Here is a 19,438-nt window from a genome sequence, read left to right as displayed (position 1 = left end):
AAGCTTCGACCCTGTAGCAGGACAAACGTGCCGCCGGTCAGAGCCTGCCAGGCTCGCTTGGATGGCTGCAGACTTCTGTAAGTGCTTGAGCCGTAGGGCGTAGAGGCGCAAGGGGGTGACGCAGCTCCCCGCAGCGAGGCGACGGCCGCTGCTCTGCCGGGCCTCGCCATGGAGCTCAGCCCAGCGCGGCTGCGCCGGGGCCGTCCTGGTGCGTACTGGGCTCTTGCTGGAGCCTTCGAAGCTTGTGCTCCACAGCCCCAGGGACACCCTGGTGTTCGCTTGCCAATGGATTTCATCCTGCTGTTGCCAGACTTGTCCCTGTGCTTCACCCTTAAATTTTCCCCTCCGGTCCTTGACATCTGTACCCATTAACATGGGCAGCAGCTTTGTTTCCTCTTTAAATAACAACGATAATAACAATCCCTGATTTTTATGTAGTATTTTCATCAGCACTGCTGCACAAAGGACAAGATTATTACGCTTATAATGTTCGTGACAGCATATTGCTTGGTCCTTTTTAATATTTCCTTATGAAGGTGGCACTTCTAGTGCCCTCTGTAATACAGCCTTGAGTAGCTGTTTGCAGCAGTAGAGCAGGCTCAGGTTATCAATACAGATTTCTGCGGCAATGCTGTTTTCCCTGCCCATCTCCCCGATTCTGCTCTCAGAGCAAGCTGGTCCATATTAGCTGGGCTAAAAATGGACATGAGAAGAGTTCCTTCCATCTCCCTGGCCTATAACAGGGTATTAAACAATGTTTTCAGTGCTACTGAATTTTGACCAAGATTTCCCAGGTCTCAAAGGAGAAGGAGAAGTGTCTTTTGGTCATTCAGACCTTTGCTATGCTGGCAGGAGCACAGACTGGAGCGAAGTGGGACCCTCTGGGCTGCCCAGGCAGGGGGGGAGCACCCGCTCGGGGCGACGCACCAAGAGCTGGCTTTAGGCTGTGGCTGCGCTCTGTGCCTGTGTTTGACTTTTGTGAGGACGTCTTCTTGAGCGATTCTGAGTCCTTGTAGTCTCTGTAAGATAATTTGCCCAGGTAAAATAGCCTGCGTTTCATTTTTGTAAATGCTTAATGTGCGTTAAGTAGCACAGATGGAATAAACATGGGAGTAAAAAGCGTCTTCACAGGCAGCTTGGATCAAGTGAAGAGAAAATCTACACGCGAATTATTTTAGCGAGTGTCAGCGGACACTGCAGGCTCTTGCACATCAGCAGCCTTGGAAGGGCATCCAAGTGGTCTGATTTACCTTGGGCAAAGACGACTCCTGCAGATGTTTAGAGCTGATGTGCCTGATTTCTCCTTGAGCATCCGTGGAGCTGGTCTTAACCCTGCAAATGAACCACAAACAAGTCCTTTTCGAAAATCCTCATCTTTGTGCTTCAGGATGCTGTGATCAGGTTAATGCTATACATGGGGCAGGGAAGGCACAAAGAAATACTCCCAGGAGAGCTGAGAGGATCTGGCAAATTCTAATGAATTTGCACTAATTTTGCAGTTGCAAACTGCTAAAATATTGAGTATTGGGAAGCCTTAGTTAAAATAAAGCTGTCTTAAATTGTTGGATGGTCTGTTCATTAATGTGATGTGCCAGGGAAATGAAATAATCATTTTGCTAGACTAATAGATACCAGCAGGTGCCTAAACACACTTCCCTGGGAGAGGGGTGGTAGGTGGGTGGCACCGACAGGCGAGACAAGGGCTGTGCGAGGCCACAGTCCCGGTGCCAGGTGTAGCCCCGACCTTTCCAGCCAACTCAGCTTTCTCACTGCTAATGGCAGCGGCACTGCCAGCGGCCTGACGATAGAAGAATAAAAGCCATTTTTAGGAAAATATAGAGGAAAACTATCCCTCTTGGGGCATTTCTTCCCACAGTGGTGGGACGCAGCTCAGACTAGAGCCCCCACACCCGATGGGATCCACGTGGCATCTACAGGAGCCAATGTTACGGATGGAAAACGCACCACAACTCCTTTTTTTCCCCCCTTCTCTTCCAGTTGCAGCCATGCCAGCAACCAACCAGGGCTGGCCCGAGGCCTTTGGGTTCAAGATAAGCGGGACTGGTCCGTGCTACATCCTCTGGGTGCAGGAGGGCAGCAGCGCGGCGGCGGCGGGGCTGCGGCCGGGTGACGAGGTGCTGGAGATCGAGGGGCAGCCCGTCTCCTCCCTGGGCTGTGAGGCGCTGCTCGGGCTGGCCAGGCGCTGCAGCAACGTGCCCCCCAGCATCGGGGTGGTCTCCCGCCTGCAGCACGCCGACATCCCCCCGGGTCCTCGAGGATGCTTCGGCTTCGAGCTGGCGAGCAGCAGCCCCCCGCAAGTGGCCAGCGTCAGCCCGGACTCGCCTGCTGCTGCCTGCGGGATCGAGCCGGGGGATTACGTGCTGGAAGTCAATGGGATGCCGGTGATGCTGCAGGAGGCGGCGGCCGCCTTGGTGGGGTCCTGCCACGGGCGGTCCCTGCGGCTGGGGCTGCTGCGGCCGCAGCGTGGGGCTGGCACACGGGACCCCCTCCCCAGCGCCGGCGCCGTGCGCCAGGAGAGGAAGCAGAAAGCGCAGGAGTTCAGCAGAAAGGTAAGGCCGGGGTGCGGGGCACCCCTTGCACCAAGCAGTTTGGAGATTCCCGTGTTGAGCCTTTGCAGCACTGTCGGATGGGGGGATGCTCCTGGCTTGGTCACAGGGCTGTGGGTGTAGATTCGGGGCATCGGCACCCAAGAGAGGGGTGTGATAATTACCGCTATTTCAATAACCCCTGGGAGACTAGATGGATGCTGCAAAGCGCTTGGAGATCCTCTGGGGAATGACCCCAAGTACTTATTCCTTTGCACTACAAGAGCATGTGGAAACCTGTGGGAGCAGCTCCCTCTCTCCTGCCTGTCTGGACATCCCTTCAAAGTTTGAGCGTGTCATCCTGCAGACATTTTAGCTCTTACTTTCTTGCAAAGGGGAAAAAAAAATAAAAAACCCAATGCGATTACATCTTCATTGTATTCCTGAAAGCTTCCTAGTGGATAGTTTACCAAACATATCACTTTGTGCTAATTATAAATTTGATCATGGTTGTTTTTTAATCTTTCTAATTTCCATTTCAAAGTAGCCTTTTAAAATACTGTTATGAAAATAACCAGGCTCGTGGGTTTTTTTGATCCTGAGCTAATAAAGGAACAAGACATTCATAAAGAGATTCATGAGTATCAGCCAAATTGCCTCAGTCAGCTTCTACATTAAAGATTCACAACTACGCACTGAGGTTTGGATTCATAAGGCAGAGCATCGCATGTGAAATAGATACCTGCTGATTACCGGAGATTAACAAGAGGATGAGACGTTGTTCCACGTTGCCTCCATCTCGTGAAGTCACATTAAACCATGTAAACGTCTCCGTGATCACAGGAGAGCACTTCCCAAGTGAGCAAGCTGGTTGCGATGCATGAGCGCCCGCAGCAGCACCCCTGCCACCTCCCTGCCCAGCAAAGCCGCCCCCGACAGCCCCGGCCAGCCTGGGCAGAAGCGGGTTTGCGGAGCACGGTGTTGCTGGCTCCCAGGCGCTGGAGCGCAGCTTGGCTGGCAAATGGCACTCCAGAGGGAGTTAATGGCGCAGATGTTTTAAGTGGCTTCATTTTTTTTTTTGACATGATGCAGAAAATAATAAAACCCAGTGGGGTGCTTCACCCCCTCGCTTACCCTGGAGCTCAGCTCTGGTAGGTGCTGCTGGTGCCGGTGCCGTGAGCACCCGGTACTCCTGCCCGCCCACCGCAAGGCTGGAAGGTCGGAGGGTGCCGGTGCCTTGCATTTTGTGCCTGCACTGCCCATGGGCCACTCACGAGCCTGACGTCGGGAGGCTTTTCCCACTCTCATTCGTTTGGCAGAGCCCCAGTTTGAATTACGCTCTCCTGGCAGACAGACCGGTGGCAGCGGGGCCACGGATGGAGCCGGGCTGTGTGAGCCGAGCAGCCCAGGGCCATCACTGAAAGCACTGGAGGTGCTCAGGGTCTCTGTTCCAGGTCAACACCTCCTCCTGTCCCCTACGCACTCAGAGACACGCTGGTGACTGCACTGACACGAGGGTGGCCGCACGCCCCCATTCCCACCCCCCCAAGCCCTTCAGTCTCAGCCCAGGCAAAAATTTAACAGCAGCATCCTGGGATTCAGCCCACCAGGAACACCACGGTCTTCGTCATTTCTCTGCTGGACCTTGGGACTGAAAAGCATGCGAGTCCGCCCGGGGGACGCAGCTGCCTTGGCTGCCCCAGATTCGGTAACCTTGAAGCGCTGCTGCTGCCGGGAGCCCCCGCAGCGCTCGCGTGGCGGCTGCGCAAACCCAGCGGCACCTGGAGGGTTGTGCTGGGGGTCGCAGCGCCGGCAACGGCCCTCCCCGGGGAGCTGCCAAGTGGGACAAGCGCCTGGAGGAAACGCCTCTGCCCCTTCCCTGGGCAAGGTCCTCTCCCAGCAGCGTGGGGGGCTTTGCCGGGCGATGCCTGCCGGCTCCCTCGCAGCGCCGCCGCAGGGGTGCACACACACACGTTAGGGAAGGGTGAGGGGCTCCCCTCCCCGCCGCTTCCCCCTGCGTTCGCAGAGCTGGAGGGAAGCGGTTAAACCTGCTGTCAGCACAAACCCGTCGCCTCGCAGGAAAACTCAGTGTGTGGAGGGACTGCAGGGTGGTCACGAGGAGTTTTCTGCATCCCGCATGTACTGGCTGCACCCAGCCAGGCTGCAGGCAAGGCAGCAGCACCCACCACCCAGCACAGCCCCAGGGCAAGGGAGAACATCCTGGCCTGGGAAGAGCCTAATAAAGAGGGTCCTATGCAGGTAATTGGCTTGATGGTAATTAGCTGATTGCTCTGCCTGTGATGGCTGTCACAGGTGGAGAGGGCAGGACGGTGGCTGGGAGCTGCTGATGCTGCTCCCGGGGCTGGTGCTGGTGTTCACGCTCCTTGTCCCCACTTCCCTGCAGCCTCGCAGAGGTAATGGCACAACAGGGCTGCCGGGCAGGATCAGGGTGTAATTAGAGGCTTAAACACCTCCAAAAGCCCATCGTGGTGTCCTCTGCCAGGCAGACTCCAGACTGATCGGCCAGGTCCCAGCCCAAGCAGAGCTGTGGGGTTTGGGGTCACACCGCTGTTCCGATGCAATGCTTATAACAGGGAGAACAGCGATACCTGGGATGTGTGTGAGGCCCCACGGGTGCTGTGTGATGGGCCGCTGTCTGAAGTTTCTCCTTCCTCCTCGTTCCCTCCTTGTTGGCTGACCAGATGCTGCATTAGACGGACATGTTTTCTGCACTGTCAGTGCCTCCGTACGCACGATTAACTGCTCTGCTGCTCAATGTCCCTTCCCTCTTCTTTCCCGTGCTGCAGGTGGATGACATCCTCGGTGACCAGCCAGAGGTCAAGGAGAAGGTGTTCACCGTCCTGAAGCAGTACGCGGCAGAGCGGAAGGTGGAGTACTTGGCCTATGCCCTCTGCATGGTCCTCACCCAGGAGTCCCACCAGCATCTCATTGACAACATCAGGTACAGGGTGCCGGCAACTTCCATGCGGGTCGTTAAACCACGGGCATCCGTCTGCCCACCAGGGACGAGCGTGCAGGGCTGAGTGGCGCAGGCACGGGCCGGGAGGTTCCTGCGGGGAAGATGCCAACCCCCTTTCCAAGGGGCAGCTGAGCTGAGCTTACGGAATCATAGAATCATTAAGGTTGGAAAAGACCTCTAGGATCATCAAGTCCAACTGCCAGCCCAACGCTACCAGGTCTCCTAAACCACGGCCCCAAGGGCCACGTCTGCACGTCTTAAATACCCCCAGGGACGGTGACTCCCCCACCTCTCTGGGCAGCCTGTGCCAGGGCCTGACCGCTCTGGCAGGGAAGAAATTTTTCCTAACATCCAACCTAAACCTCCCCGGACACAGCTTGAGGCTGTTTCCTCTCATCCTATTGCTGTTCCTTGGGAGAAGAGACCGACCCCCCCCTCACTCCAGCCCCTCTCAGGCAGCTGCAGAGAGCGAGAAGGGCTCCCCTCAGCCCCCTCTTCTCCAGGCTAAACACCCCCAGAGCTTGGTGGGGTCTCAGCCCAGCACCCCTGTGCCCGCCAGCCTGTGTGGCTGTCCTGCCCGGGGTGGGAGAGGGGGACCTGCCCCTACCCACCGGCCACCACCGCACCAACCGCTGGCCGTGCCCGTCCCTGCAAGGAGCGGTGGTCACCGGCGCCTCGGAGCCACCGCCTCCGCCTGCAGCACAGGACATGGCTCCTGTTTCTGGCCATCGTTTTGAAGGGAGATGGGATTATCTGCAGAATGGCTGGGATTAGCTGCAGAAGAGCCTGGCCAGAAAATAAACCAAGCTCTGCAAGGCGAGAGCTGGCGGTGGGCGAGGGGTCGGCCAGGGCTGCCGGCAGCTCCGGCAGCACGGGCGACTGGCAGGGGGGTCTCTGCTGGGGTGGCGGGCTGTCTCCAGGCCAGCACTGCCCACAGCACCCTGGGGTGGCCGGGCTGTGGTCACTCATCCCGGCGTGCTCTGGCAATGCTCCGCTTGGCCGCAGGGTCCCCAGCACCTCCTGAGCCCCCAGCGGAGCAGCCATGCCACGGGTGTGCAGCCGGTGCATCCAGTCGGCTGCTCTTCTTGCACCCGCGGGATGGTGCCGGTGCCGGCACGTGGCCACGTGGTGGGGATTACGGCCAGGCTGAGACGATGGCCATTAGGGAATCAGGTCTCCATCTGGCCCCACTCTGGGCCCAGCTTTCCAATTCCTGCTTTAATCAGTGGAATTGCAAGATATTACGGTTACCATAACAACGTCCCCGTGCTGGGGTCTCCGCCGCGCCTGCTGCGGTCGGCGGTGGGGAGGACGGGGAGAGCGGGTCGGCGGCCCTTGCCATGCAGCATCCCCCTGTGCTGCCGCGGCTGCGCGTGGGCCGCTCGGGGCCCCTCCAGACCCCCCTCACCTGAGCGGGGATGGGCATAGACCCCTGCAGAGCCGGGGTGTGGAGGGGACTGTCACCTCCCCGGCAGCCGCCTTGTCCAGGTGCCCACATCCAGGCTGTCCCGGGGGGACCCAACCTGCAAACGGCTGGGGCTGGGGGCAGGGATGGCTGGCACCGAGCCCTGCCTGAGCCGTCACCCCAAACCAGCCCCAATCAAAAAAACCCCACCACCACAATTCAGAAAAAACCTCTTTCCCCCAAAAAGATCCATGGAAATGCCTCGAACACCCAGGCAGCCCTTTTGTCTTCATCCCAGGGGAGTGATATAAGATTTTTTCCCCCCCCAAAGACAGTATTTGACTAAGTGTCTAAATATTCCTCCAGGCCCAAACGCCTCTGCGGGGGGCACAGCAGGTTCCCCCTGGGGTGTCCCCATCCCAGCAGCCCCAGTCCTGGCAGACAACAGCGTGGCCAGACCTGGTGCCGCCGTCCCTCCTACGTGGTGCAAAGCTCGCCCCACACCCAGCCCTGCGATGCCGTGGGGCAGCACCCCATTACAGCCCCCCGATAATGTAGTCAGATCCCATGGCCGCCCCGTGCCCCCGTGTGAAAGGTTAACGCCGGGGCTGGGGCAAGAGGCGCCGTAAATCAGGCAGCTAATCTCGGTTTAATGGAAATGAAATATTTAGCTTAGGGAAAAGATTTACCGTCTAATCTTAATGAAATGAAGTCAAGAAAATAAAAAAGAGAAAAAGGTGCTTTGGAGACCCGGTTTCCCGGCTGTGGGGGTGCTGGGGAGGGGGGGCAGCTCCGTGTGTGCTGCCACGCATGATATGAGCTGCTTATCCCAGCGTCTCCCATCCTGCGGGTTTGCTGCCGAGCAAGAGATTCTAATGCTTTTAATAAGTCACTGAAAGGTGGAGAGCGGCTCGCAGGTGCTCTGGATTTAAGGGGTGCTGTGAATTCATGTGGGTGATTTCCATGTGGCTCGAGCTGGTTCAGTCTGCTGCTGGCTGAGGAGGGGTCTGGGGTCTGCACCCCAACTGGCACCCCGCGACTGGGGAAGAGCTGTACAGGGAATTTGTGCAAGGAGGGGTCCCGCCTCCAGGGGTGGGTGCTGGTGTGGCTGTCTCACCACCCCGGGGCGCAGGGCAGCCGCCCCCGGGCAGTGGTGTGCCTTGGTGCAAGTCGGGCGAGCGGAGCCTGTCTGTGCTGACCCAGCGAGCATCCTGGGGCTCATCCCGTGGGACCATCCCTGCGGGCACAGGGAGCTCTGGGAGGACGGGCTCCGGACCACGCAGGTACCCATCAGCCGGCCCGGGGGTCCCTGCGAGGCTGTGCCCGGCTCCCCGGTCCCCGGGGGCTGTTTCCACCCGAGATGCGGGTGGCAGCCCCGCACACCCGCACACCACGAGCCAGCCTGTGCCTCCCACCCTGCACAGCCTGGAGCAGAGCTGCCGAGAGGAGCCCGCGGAGGGGCTGGGACGAGCCCCTTTCCTCTGGTGACGGTGGTGCCCGTCGGGACTGGGGAGGGATGGTGCTGGGGTGATGCTGGCAAGGGTCCCCAACACTCGCCTCACCGGCAGCCCTGGGCCCCAGCAAGCTGGCTGAGCCCTGCCGCGGGGTGCGTGGTGTTGGCCCGCCGTGGGTGACTGTGTGGCCCCTGCCACGCAGAGCCAGGCACCGGTACGTCCCCGTCTGCCAGTGACCCTCATGCTGGCCTGATTGGATCCTCTCTCTGCACCAGCTGTATTTATTTTCGGGCCATTGCTGCTGCTGGCTGTCCTCCCTCCCCTGCCTGTCCCCTCCCCGGGCTCCCCCAGGGTTTAACGTGCTCTCTGCAAGGTGCTGTGGTGCAGCGTAACCCAAGATCCCCCGTCTCAGCACACGGATCCACCCGGGGCTGCAGACACCTCTCCTCCTCCCGTTGGTCCTCAGGCTGGGCTTTTTCCAGTGTTCGTGGTTTTTTTTTTTTTTTCTTTTTAGCTCAAATGGATTTCATCCCATTTGCCCAGAATTAAGCTCCTGCAGATTTTAATTTGCTGACATTTTCTTCATCTGTTTGGTTGTGGATAGCAGGGATAATGCACGTGCTGCGCCGGTTCCTCCCCGCTCCCATCCCCTGCCCATATGGCTGGTGTGTGTAGTAAAGTGCACGGTTGTAGTTCTGCTCAAGAATGGTGAAATACGGCAGAGAGGGGGAAAGATGAGCTGTCTCGGGTGAGTAAGAGCGGACGTTTCTTGGGAGCCGAGGGGGCTGGGAGGGAAATGGGTTTAACGCAGCTTAATTATCGAATCTAGCAACCCCCAGCACTGCAAAAATGAGATGTGCTAAAAGTTAATTAACTCTTAGCATCCGTACTGCATCAGAGCTGCTCCTCTCAGGGACCCTGCGGGCACCGCAGCTCTGCGGGGGGAGAGGGAAATCTCTTATTTTGTGTTATTCCATCACCTGCAAATGCCAAAGCCTGGGTCTAGTCCTGGGGGAGCCACGGCGTTTATCTCCTCCGCTCCCCGTGGCCGTGCCAAGCGTGTGTGCAGGGGCTGTCCGCGTCTCGCAATGGTGCGGGGAGGGGAGCGGGTTATTTTGGGCAGGTCGGGGTCCCAGGGGCGTGCGCCTCTTGGCACTGCTCTTATTTCTGAGCTGTTTTCAAACCAGGGCAGAGCTGCGATTCCAGCAGAGCAACGGCGCCGGCTCTGCACCCAAGCGCTCTGCAAAGCCATCGCAGGGGCCGCCGGCTTCACCCCCGGCTCTGGGGGCCAAAGTCGCCCCCGGAGCCGAGCGGCACAGGTGGGATCCCCACCCGCGTTGCACAGGGGTTTAGCGCTTGCACAGCACCGTGCAGCGGTTGCCGTCTCCCTTTGCACCGTGCCTTCCCCCTGTGCCGGCGGCAGCACCGGCGGTGCCCGTGCCAGCACTGCACCAGCTTTGAAGCATCTGTTTGCGGTAGAATTGGGGAGCGATGGAAGCGCGGATCCCCTCCTCCCCACTGACCTGCAGTGTTACAAAAGCTGGTGCATAAAACACCGGCGTTGATGCTTACACGGACGTCGTCCCGTTAACCTGGATTTAAATAGCAGGATTCGTGTGTGATCCGGAGCACTCCCAGCCGTATTAATTTGTTAGACGACGGCTCTCCGGCTGTTCCGACTGCTGTATGTTGTCATGGAACTCCTTTAAGTCATGTTGTACTTCACTCTGCTGCAGGGAGAATAGTTGGGGGTAGTTTGTTACTTTGCTGCTTTGGTTACGGTCATTTTGCTTCTGCTCCTGGGGGAAAACCAAAGCGTGCAGCCGAAGCTGCTGGCCCGCGGCGAGCGTGGCTTTGCTTGCAGTCACTTTTGATCCCTGACAAAGATAAAATCGCTGCCTGTCGGGGGTTCCCTTATTACAGGAGAAATTCTACCGAGTTCATTTTAATAATGCTCCAAACACAATATATTTGTCTCAGCTTGTTTTTCATGGCAATAAAATTGCTTGGCGTGTTCCCGTATTAAAATACTCCAGCCATCTGTGACTGTCTCTGCATAAGTAATTTCATTTTAGCCATCAGGATTTATATATTATGGATGGCGCTGCTTCCCCGCTTGTCCCTCCCTCCGCATACCCGCTCCTCCGAGGCTGGGGGGAGCTTTCTGGCTCTCCCGGGTGCCGATGCCGCTGGCAGCTTGGGTCACCCCCCTGAACCCCCGTCGCTCTGGCTGCTGCCTGACGCAGCACTTCAAACCACAAGCGGACACTGTTGTCCTGCCCGCGCCCGGGCAGACCCGCCGTGAAACTGCGTGGATGGCAGGACGATGATGGAGGGAAAGCAGCTCTCGTTTGCTTCCGTTTTAGAAAAGAAAAAAATCCCTAATCTGATGGCTGGACATATGGTCAACTGCCCCAAAATGGGAAGTAGGGCAGCAGGAAAGAAATGTGCCAGCGGTGAAAACAATTGGGAGCAGAGTTCCTTTTCTGCTGGCTGAGTTCTAATAGGTCATGACCGAAATGCCTCAGTGTAAAATCTCCTGTTAGGAGATTAATTTCTTTTGACAAATCGAACTACGGCTGTAATGCAGATTATATTAGCCTGGCCCGCTTGCACACCACCACTGATTTGTAACTTCTATTTTGCAAAGCGGTTACTTGGTCGAGTGTTTTCCAGTATCTTAAAGAAAACACAGAAAGCAGCATTTGGCCGGGTGTTCCCAGCAGAAGGCAGGCTGGGGGCAGCGCCTCGGCCGAGGTGATTGCTCTCTGCAGCTCCGAAAAGCGTTGGGTGCAACACTCCCTGCGCCCCGGGGTGGTGTGGGGTGCTGCCGTGGGGCACAGGGTGCGCGGGAGCTGCTGGCAGCCCCGCGTCTCCCCGGCGCAGGGGCTGGCAGGGTCCCACGGGTGCCACGGGGGGGTCTGGGAGCCCGTCCATGAGGCCGGGGCTGTGTCGAGTAGCCGTTTGCACCCACCGACCTGGCCACCATCCCCGATACATGCTGGGCGATGCCGGGCAGGATGGAAGCTGCAGAGAAAGCCTTTCTGGGGGTTTTTTTGAAGGTGCCTGTGTCCCTGGCAGCTGACACCGGTTTTGGGAGAGGCAGGAGCATCCTGGAGCCCCGGGACTCGGCTGCCGATAGGGAAGGTGACCCCCAGCCGGGCACGGGCTGTGGTGCTGCTCCGGGAAGGCTCTTACCAGCAAATAATGCATCAATCGTTACTGGAGCCAGTGCAGGGATGTGTCATGAGAGGGTTACCCTCCCCAAAAGCTGCTGTGTGGGGCTGGGGGTTTTGGGCTGTCCCAGGGATGAGTGGGGTGGCTGGGGAAGGGCTGCGAGGGGCTCCCAGCCCCGGTGCATGGCCATTGCATCCCACCGTGTCTGCGCTCCCCGGGGCAAAAACACCTTCATTCCTATTTAATGATAACAGTGGTCACATCTGCAAAATACCTGCAGCCAGATGAGTGATTACAGAGCCTCCCATGCCCGGGGATCATGGGATAACAGCCCCCATGAAAATCGTAGGTCCGTGCTCGCTGCCGGGCTGGAGCGAGTCCTGCTCGTGCACGGGGGGGTTCGGAGGCGCCACGTCGCGCTGTGGCTGTCGGCGTGGCCGGGGCTGGAGGCCAGGGCTGCCGACACCCCCGTCCACGCACGCCGAGGGAGCAGGGAGGTGAGGCTTGAGACAAGCTGTGCAGGTTCATAAGCAGAAGTCTTGTGACATGGGTAAGCGGTACACGAGTTTTCTCTCCCGAAAGCACGTGAATTTTAGCACTGTGGCACGCTGTTGGGGCAGAAGTGCTTTTCCAGACTGGTAGCTGTTTGAACAGCACAATTCAGACGTAATCCAAGTGTAGCTCAGTGTTTTAATCCACCCTGGGACGTGTTTTTCCGCACAACCGACAGACTCAATGTCAGGTCTTTGCTAGTTGTTTTGGGGCTAAACCATTCATTTTTCATTTTTTCCTTCTTTTGCAACTTGGAGATTGTATCTGATGTTGGCAGCCCTGGAAAGCTTCCCATCCTCTTCATCAAACGCGAGTGCTGTGTTTAGAGATGCTGTTATATAAATTAAAGATATTTTTTTTTTAATCATCTATCCCTAATGCAAAGCACTGCTGTGTTACCCTGGGGCTAAATGATGCTCTGCGGCTCGGGGGGAGGTTTGGGCCCATGACTGTGGTCCTGGTCCTGGTCCTGGTCCTGGTCCTGGTCCTGGTCCTGGTCCTGGTCCTGGTCCTGGTCCAGCCTGGGCGGCTCCGCCTGTGTGCCCAGCAGCCGCGCACCCGCCGCCGATGCCGTTTGCCTTTAAGGTTTCTCACCCATTACAGCGGCACGTAATTTAAACAGAAGCACTTTAGAAGTCAACTAATTAGCACCAGGGAGGCATCCCCCCGGAGTTCGGCGCCGAGCCGTGCCCTCCTTTCTGTTACGAGATCGTTCCAGCTGGAAATTACAGCAACTGCAGTTTTTAGGGAAAGCGAGCGGCTTCGTTGCTGCGAGCCAGGGCAGAGCCAGAGCAGGGAGGGCAGAGCAGGCGCTAAAGCCAAATTGATAAAAAAAAGGAGGCGCTCGGTAGATGGTAAACCTCCGCCCGGGACTGAGCGCGTGGTGGGGAGGTGAGGTCGAAGGGAGGCAGGGACTCAGCCCAGGTAAAGTTTGCCGGCGAGCCGGCCCATCTGGCCGCGGTCCCTGCGCACGGCGGGGGTGCCGAGTGGCAGGGGGGCACCGGCTGGCGCTCGGTTTGGTTGTTGGATCCGGCCGCGTCGTGGGCGTGAGCCGAGGCTGAGACTCAGCTGCATGAGGATCTGAAGCATCTCCCTTTTGTTCCCACTGCACCCTGACAAATGGGAAAGGACCGGAGTTTCTCTCGGCATTTTCGGTACGTCTCTCTGCTCCGCTCCTCCGCGCGGCGTGCATGGCGTTGGATGTGCTGGGAATGCCTCGTGCCCCGACAGACGTCCCCGCGGCGTCTCTCCTGCCTCTCTGAGCTGCGGGGACCTTGCCTCCCGGTGCCGGTGTGGCCCTGCTGCCAACCCGTGCCCACCGCAGCGGCGGCGCGAGGGTTCGGGGGGAGCTGAGCCAAGCTCAGATGAAAAATTGGGGGTGGGGGACTGGGGAGAGGTGGGAAGAGCACGTCTGGGTCTGTTTTGTCTCCATGACTGTACCCCTCTGAAGGGATGGGTGGTGAGGGCAGGGCTTTGGGGGTGCTGCAGGGGCTGTGATGGAGGGAGGACTGGGGACCCCTCGCTCCCAGCCCCAGCTGAGCGCAAGCTCTGTGCAAACTTGGGGCTGCTTTCACCTGCTCTCACCGGGGCTGGGGCCGCTGCCCCACTCGAGGGGACACATCCTGCCCTGGCGAGTCTCAGCACCCAGCACGGGGTGAGCTCAGCGCCCGTCGCAGGACATGTGCCCTTTGAAAGTTGGCTCTCCACGGCACTGGGCTGGTGGGGGAGGCAGCTCTCAGCGAGCACGGGCTGCAGAAATGGGACTGTCTGCTCAGAGCTGAGCTCCAAGAGACCCGCCTGGGAGTTTTAAAAACAGCAAGTGTGACAATGACCAAGATGTGCTAAACATCCTCTGCCAAAGCGAGCCCCGGAGCAGGAGCCGGGCGGCTGGAAACGGGTGCGCTGGCAAATGGGCTCCTGCCCGGCTTTGGAGAGGGAGTGAAGGCAAAGCAGCCTGCAGCCTCTGGGGCCTCTCCCGCCTGGAAAGTGCCCTGAAGTAGTGTTTGTGGGTTAGAGCAGACTGAATCCTCCTGAAGAGCGTGCTGACACCGCTGCAAAGGAGGGTTAGTGCGCTGGGGCTCAGCACACCCTGCCTGCGGCCGGGGAGCGGGCACAGGGCTGCAGTGCCCGGGGCTGGGGACACCTTTCCCGTCCCCTCTCCAACAGGGAACAGCGCCAGGGCTGACCTGGAGCATGCGAGGAGGAGGAAGAGGAAGCCGAAGGCACAAACGAGGTCAGCGCTGCACGGCTCCCAGGCCCTCCCTTAGGCACGTGCAGCCTGTGGGGCAGGTGGGACAGGGGGTCTGCCCCGGTCCCAGGCTGAGCTCTGCAAACAGGGTGGGCGCAGCCGTGCTCCCAGCCGCAGGCAAAGCTGGGCTTGTCCCGTGGGATGGCAGGGCGCTGCAGAAAGAGCCAGTTTCCCGCTAAGCACTGGGCACCACCCGCCCTGTGCTGGTGCCAGCACTGGTGCCCGCTGCGCGGGTGGCATTGCACCGGAGCAGAGGACAGGCTGAGGCATCGACACTGTTTAATGACACCCCGCACGCTGCCTTTGGTGTGTCCCTTGGTAAGGACCAGACCTGAGCACGCACGCTTTGGAGGCCGGCACCCGCCGAACCGCAGGGCATCGGGAGCTCAGGGGGTCCCGCCCCCAGCAGCACTGCGGCGCGGGGCCTTCATGGCTCCCCGGGGCCGCACCGCAAATTCTCACAAAGGGTTTTGCGGGAGGAAATGATTTTGCATGCTTTAATAGAATTATTTTTACCAGTCACTTAACTCCTCTCCTTGCTGGGACGCCGTTCTAGCACTGAGTCGACTCATGGTGAAACGCTTACAGCGCGTCCTTGTGCCCGGTTATTGAGCTAGCCATACTTTGCCTCTCAACCCTGAGGTCTGTCAGCCCGCAGGCGCAGTAGCAGTCAGCGCGAAGTGGGGCAGCCCTGCCGGAATGAGCGGGGCCAATTTAATTTGGCCAACTTAAATGGGGGCGTGCTTGTTTTGCCTGCAAGGAACCCAGACCTCTCCCAGGACAGAGGCGCGGGGTCCTGCCAGGACTCGCTGCCATCGTGCCGTGTCCCCTCCTGCCACGGGGCTGCAGCAGCCCGCGTTCCTGCAGGAGCCTGCTTATAGCTGGGTGAACTATTTATTAGCGTGATTTCACTCTTTTCTAGTTTCTGCTTAATCACAAATTGACTGTGAATTGTACCAACGTGTTACTTATTTTAAATTATCACCAAATGCTTTGCATGAGCATCTGTCAGCCTCAGGACGGCTTGCGATCTCTCTGCTCCTACTCAGCGTCAGCATCATTTCTTATTTTGGGTTCTGCCTTTTGCTGGGGGAAACAGAGATATCCTAGTCCTGGTAGATCTAGAATTTGAAGCCTCCCCCTCCTCTGGCTTCACCCAAGCTTTCGGGTTCCTCTGGCGAAGTTGCCGGAGGGATGGGGGAGCCCCGCGGGAGCCCCCCAGCAGCCCCAGCCCCTCCAGTCGCGCCTCGTTAGCAGGCAGCCATCGCCGCAGCCACGTCGCGCTGGTGGCAGAAAGGTGCAGCCCCTCGGAGCAAGTTGCTCTGGGTCTTCTGATGCCGGCTGCGAGTTTGGCCCGGTTAGTGCCCCCCCCGGGAGGTGTGCTCCCCGGGCGGTTTGGAAGTGATGCTCGCATCCCTCCTCCGCCGCAGGTGTCGGAGCTTGTGCTAATGTAGGGAGCGCGTTCTCGTGCGCCGCAAGGTGAAGAGCACTAATGAACCTCACAAGACCGTATTGTCTAATGAGCAAATGCAGCTGCGACAGGCAGCCCGGTACGGGTGCGGGGAGGAGTTGCTATAGAAACGCACGGAGATCACAGCTCCTCCAGAAGCCCCAAATGTGCAAATGGGAGGGTAGGAGTAGGTGAGTGGGGTGACGGCGTCTCGCCCTTGCGATGGCAGAGGAAAAGAAAAAGCGTTTCCCCGTGTTACAGGGGTGAAGGGCCAGCCGGGGTAGGAGCAGCGCAGAGGAGCCCTCCCCGCTCCCTCCCAGGATCCCGCTTTGTGCTCGCTGTGCATCCCCCAGGGTCCTGGGAGGTCCTTGTGGGGGGCACAAAGACCACTTGGCTGCTGGCAGAGCAGCTCCGACCAGGCAGAGGGGAGGCGACCTGAAACAGAGCAAGTTCCCAGCAGTGTCCCCTTGCCTGCAGCATCACCGTGCCCATCCCCATCCCTGCACCACCAGTATCTCCCAAGAGGCTCAAGGCTCCTGCCTGGCCATGGCAGGAGCTGGGGGGGTGGCAGAAACCAAGGCTGGAGCCTGGGAGAGCGGAGTCCAGGCTCGCAGCAGAGGGGCTGAGGCAGGAGATGGGGGAGCAATATTTTGGGGGTCCCAGAACGTGCCGTGGAAGAAGCAGGTCTGGAGGAGGCAGCTTGGCTCTGGCAACATGGGGGGCACTTGCACATTGGGACCCCTGGCCATGGGTCACAACAGGACGGGCACTGCAGGGACAAGGGTCCTCCCCGTCTGGCCAGCTCCCTGGCTGTGGGCGCTGGGGGAAGCAATTAATCTGGGACTTGAGCCGAACCTCATCATCAGCATACAAGGACTGGTAGTGGAAGGGGTCCGGGATGGGATGCATGAGGAGGAACCGAGCTGTTTGAATCGGTCTCTGTGAGCTCTGCACTGCAGAGGGTGCCGACCTCCTCATCCCATCGGATCTGTGCACGGGACGGGGCAGGAGGTGCAACCAGCGTCCCTGGCCCCGGCATTTGCAGGTCCAGAGAGGACTGATGCCAAGAGCACACGAGGGGCTGGGGCTGCTCTGACCTTTCCTTTCCCAGGTATGGCTGGATGTGGAGCTCTGGGCCACGGCCGCTCCAGCCCTGCTCCTCACTCCCCTCCCATGTCTCATTTTTCCAGGATTTTCATCCCCAAGAAGCACCGGCAGCGGTTTGACGAGGTGGTGTCGCAGAGCCTGATCAGCAAGCTCTGCCGCTCCAAGAGCGAGCAGCACAGCAATCGGCTGCGCCGCAGCCGGAGCGAGGACCACCAGGAGCGGCTCCTCGTCTCCACCCGCGCCAGCTCCGTGCCCCGCAGCCACGAAGAGGTCAGCAAGAGCCTGCGGAAAACCACTTCACTCATCACCAGCAATGTGGCCTCGGGGGCTGCCCGCAGGTAACACCTCTCCTGGACACCCTCGAGCTTGTGGGGCTGAGTCTGATTTGGTGTGGAAGGCAGCAGGGGAAAGGGAGGCCGGGGAAAGGGAGGCCGGGGAAAGGGAGGCCGGGGAAAGGGAGGCTGGCACTGGAAAAGGACATGTCTTTGGTATGCAGCATGGGTGAAATCATCCTGGGATGACGGCGAACAAAGACCTCTCCCTCTTGAAGGCTAGGCACGTTTGCGCCCCTTGTCCCAGCTCCGGGCCACCCGTTCCCCCCTCGCTGTTGCAGGGCTGGCTGGGACGAGCTGTGCGAGGAGCTGAGATGGCACTTGCATGCTGCAAAGGGATGCCGGCTCCTGTGCCGGGTGGCTGCAGGGTGCCTGGCCATGCCGGTGGGGTGCTGAGCACCCAAGCTGTGCCGGTGGGGTGCAGGGCACCCAGGTGCAGAGCAGGCTGTATTGCCCTGCCGTGCCTTGGCGGGTGTCTGGGTGCGAGGCCTCGGCCACGGGAGGTGAGGAGGACAATCCCTGGTGCGCAGGGGATTAACCCATTTCCCACTGCCCGTATGGCCAGACCGCAGCAGCCCTGCAGGGCTGAGAAGCCCTGCCGTGGTGGTGGTGGCTCCTGCTCCATCCCAGCCCCATCCCATGGACAAGAGAGCAGGATCTGGTCTGCCAGCACAGCTGGGGAATCCTCCCAGGAGGGGCTGTGCTGCCACAGGCACATCCCGAGCCATTCCCTTGCCTCCAGCTGGCATCTCCAGGGTGTTTGGCTGCAGCACACTTTCCTGCTAGGATAATTTCTGGTGTGACTTATCCAAAATCCAGTTCCAGCACAGTCTCCCTGCCTGCCAGCACAGGACTGGTCCCTACAACAGGCTTTCTGGCTGTAAATTATCTCGGTGGTGTTGCCTTCCCTCAGCTCCCTGCAGGGAACAACTCCCAGCTCCAATCAGCCTCCCAGCAGAGAGATTTCCTAATGCTCCTTCCTAAATTTCCAAGCTGAATTTAATTCCTCTTTGATTAGCCTATGAGATCTTTGCCCCCAAAAACACATTGTCGCTCTTATTCTGTGTAATATATAAGCCACATCCCACATTGCACTTTAAAAACACATCGGATCTGAAGGACCAGAGGGTGGTTGTATGAATTCAGTAATTAATGGAGAGCAAGAGGCCACGCTCAGGGGCTCTGTCCCTGAAACAGTGGCATCTCTTCCTGCCTCCAGAGCATCCGGATCCCCCCAGCCCTCCCCGAGGTTTTGTCCGGGCCATTCGCTGCACCCCTCCGCTCACTGACCCACCACCACCCGAGCCGCTCAGCGCCGTGGGCTCCCTCTGCCCCCCGGCGAGGCAGGAGAGGCTGGCAGGGCAGGCAGCTGCACCGTGGCCGCCCGGGACCACCAGACTCGCACACCCCTTCCCTCCATCCCCACTCCCAGGGCACGTGTCTGAAAGACGCTGTTATCAAAGGGGACCTTGTGGAGACACAGCGAGCACCGAGGGCTTGGGCACTCAGGGGATACCCAGGCTAGGGGGCTTTGCTGGGGCTGGGAAAGGAAATAAGAACCAACTATTTGTTGGGCTCCGAGTTCACAACTGTCTTTTTTTTACCTGCAGAACCGTGCGAGTTTATAAAGGCAACAGAAGCTTTGGCTTCACGCTACGCGGCCATGCCCCGGTGTGGATCGAGTCTGTTCTGCCAGGTAGGAAAACATCCAGCCACAAGGTTCAAAGATACTTATCTCTGGTCTGAACTCAAAATTTCAGGTGCCTGCTGTTTGCCAGAAAATAGTAAAAGGGACTTTTACAAGGCTCAGTGATGGAGTCTCCCGAGTTGAATAGTTAGTGTCTTGAGTACAGTTTAGTTTGGCTTTATGCCCTCCCTCTTTTGCAAGGTGGAAAATGTCTGTGTTCGGTGAATAGCCTGAAATCACACCTGCGTTTCCAATGCAAGCCTGGTGAACGGCCCCAGCGCACCCAGATAACGCAGCTGCAGTGGATGCCCTGCCCTGGGGGGTGGCCGGAGAGCTGGGACCCCACCGCTGTAAGCAGGGGTTCGCCAGCTAAAGCCCTTCCCATCCCCTGTGCGTTTAGGGAGCCCGGCTGAGAAGGCTGCTCTCAAAGCTGGAGACCGGATCCTGTTCCTCAATGGTCTCGACATGAGGTAAGAGGCTCATAGACACCCCGGGCCGAG

At 58.8% G+C, this 19,438-nt stretch overlaps 1 protein-coding gene across 1 annotated transcript in view; it reads left to right on the top strand.

The window, feature by feature from the left end:
- Positions 1-2,006: 2,006 nt before the first annotated feature.
- Positions 2,007-19,438, top strand: part of GRID2IP (Grid2 interacting protein) — a 41,939-nt gene continuing 24,507 nt past the window's right edge. The window contains exons 1-5 of the mRNA XM_064461343.1: positions 2,007-2,570; positions 5,354-5,508; positions 17,003-17,257; positions 18,862-18,947; positions 19,339-19,408. Coding sequence (XP_064317413.1) covers positions 2,007-2,570; positions 5,354-5,508; positions 17,003-17,257; positions 18,862-18,947; positions 19,339-19,408 — 1,130 coding nt within the window. The remainder of the gene's footprint in view (positions 2,571-5,353; positions 5,509-17,002; positions 17,258-18,861; positions 18,948-19,338; positions 19,409-19,438) is intronic.

The sequence above is a fragment of the Phalacrocorax carbo genome, chromosome 10 (assembly GCF_963921805.1).
Source record: "Phalacrocorax carbo chromosome 10, bPhaCar2.1, whole genome shotgun sequence".
Classification (NCBI taxonomy): Eukaryota; Metazoa; Chordata; class Aves; order Suliformes; family Phalacrocoracidae; genus Phalacrocorax; species Phalacrocorax carbo.
This window is presented reverse-complemented; position numbering and strand designations above follow the sequence as displayed.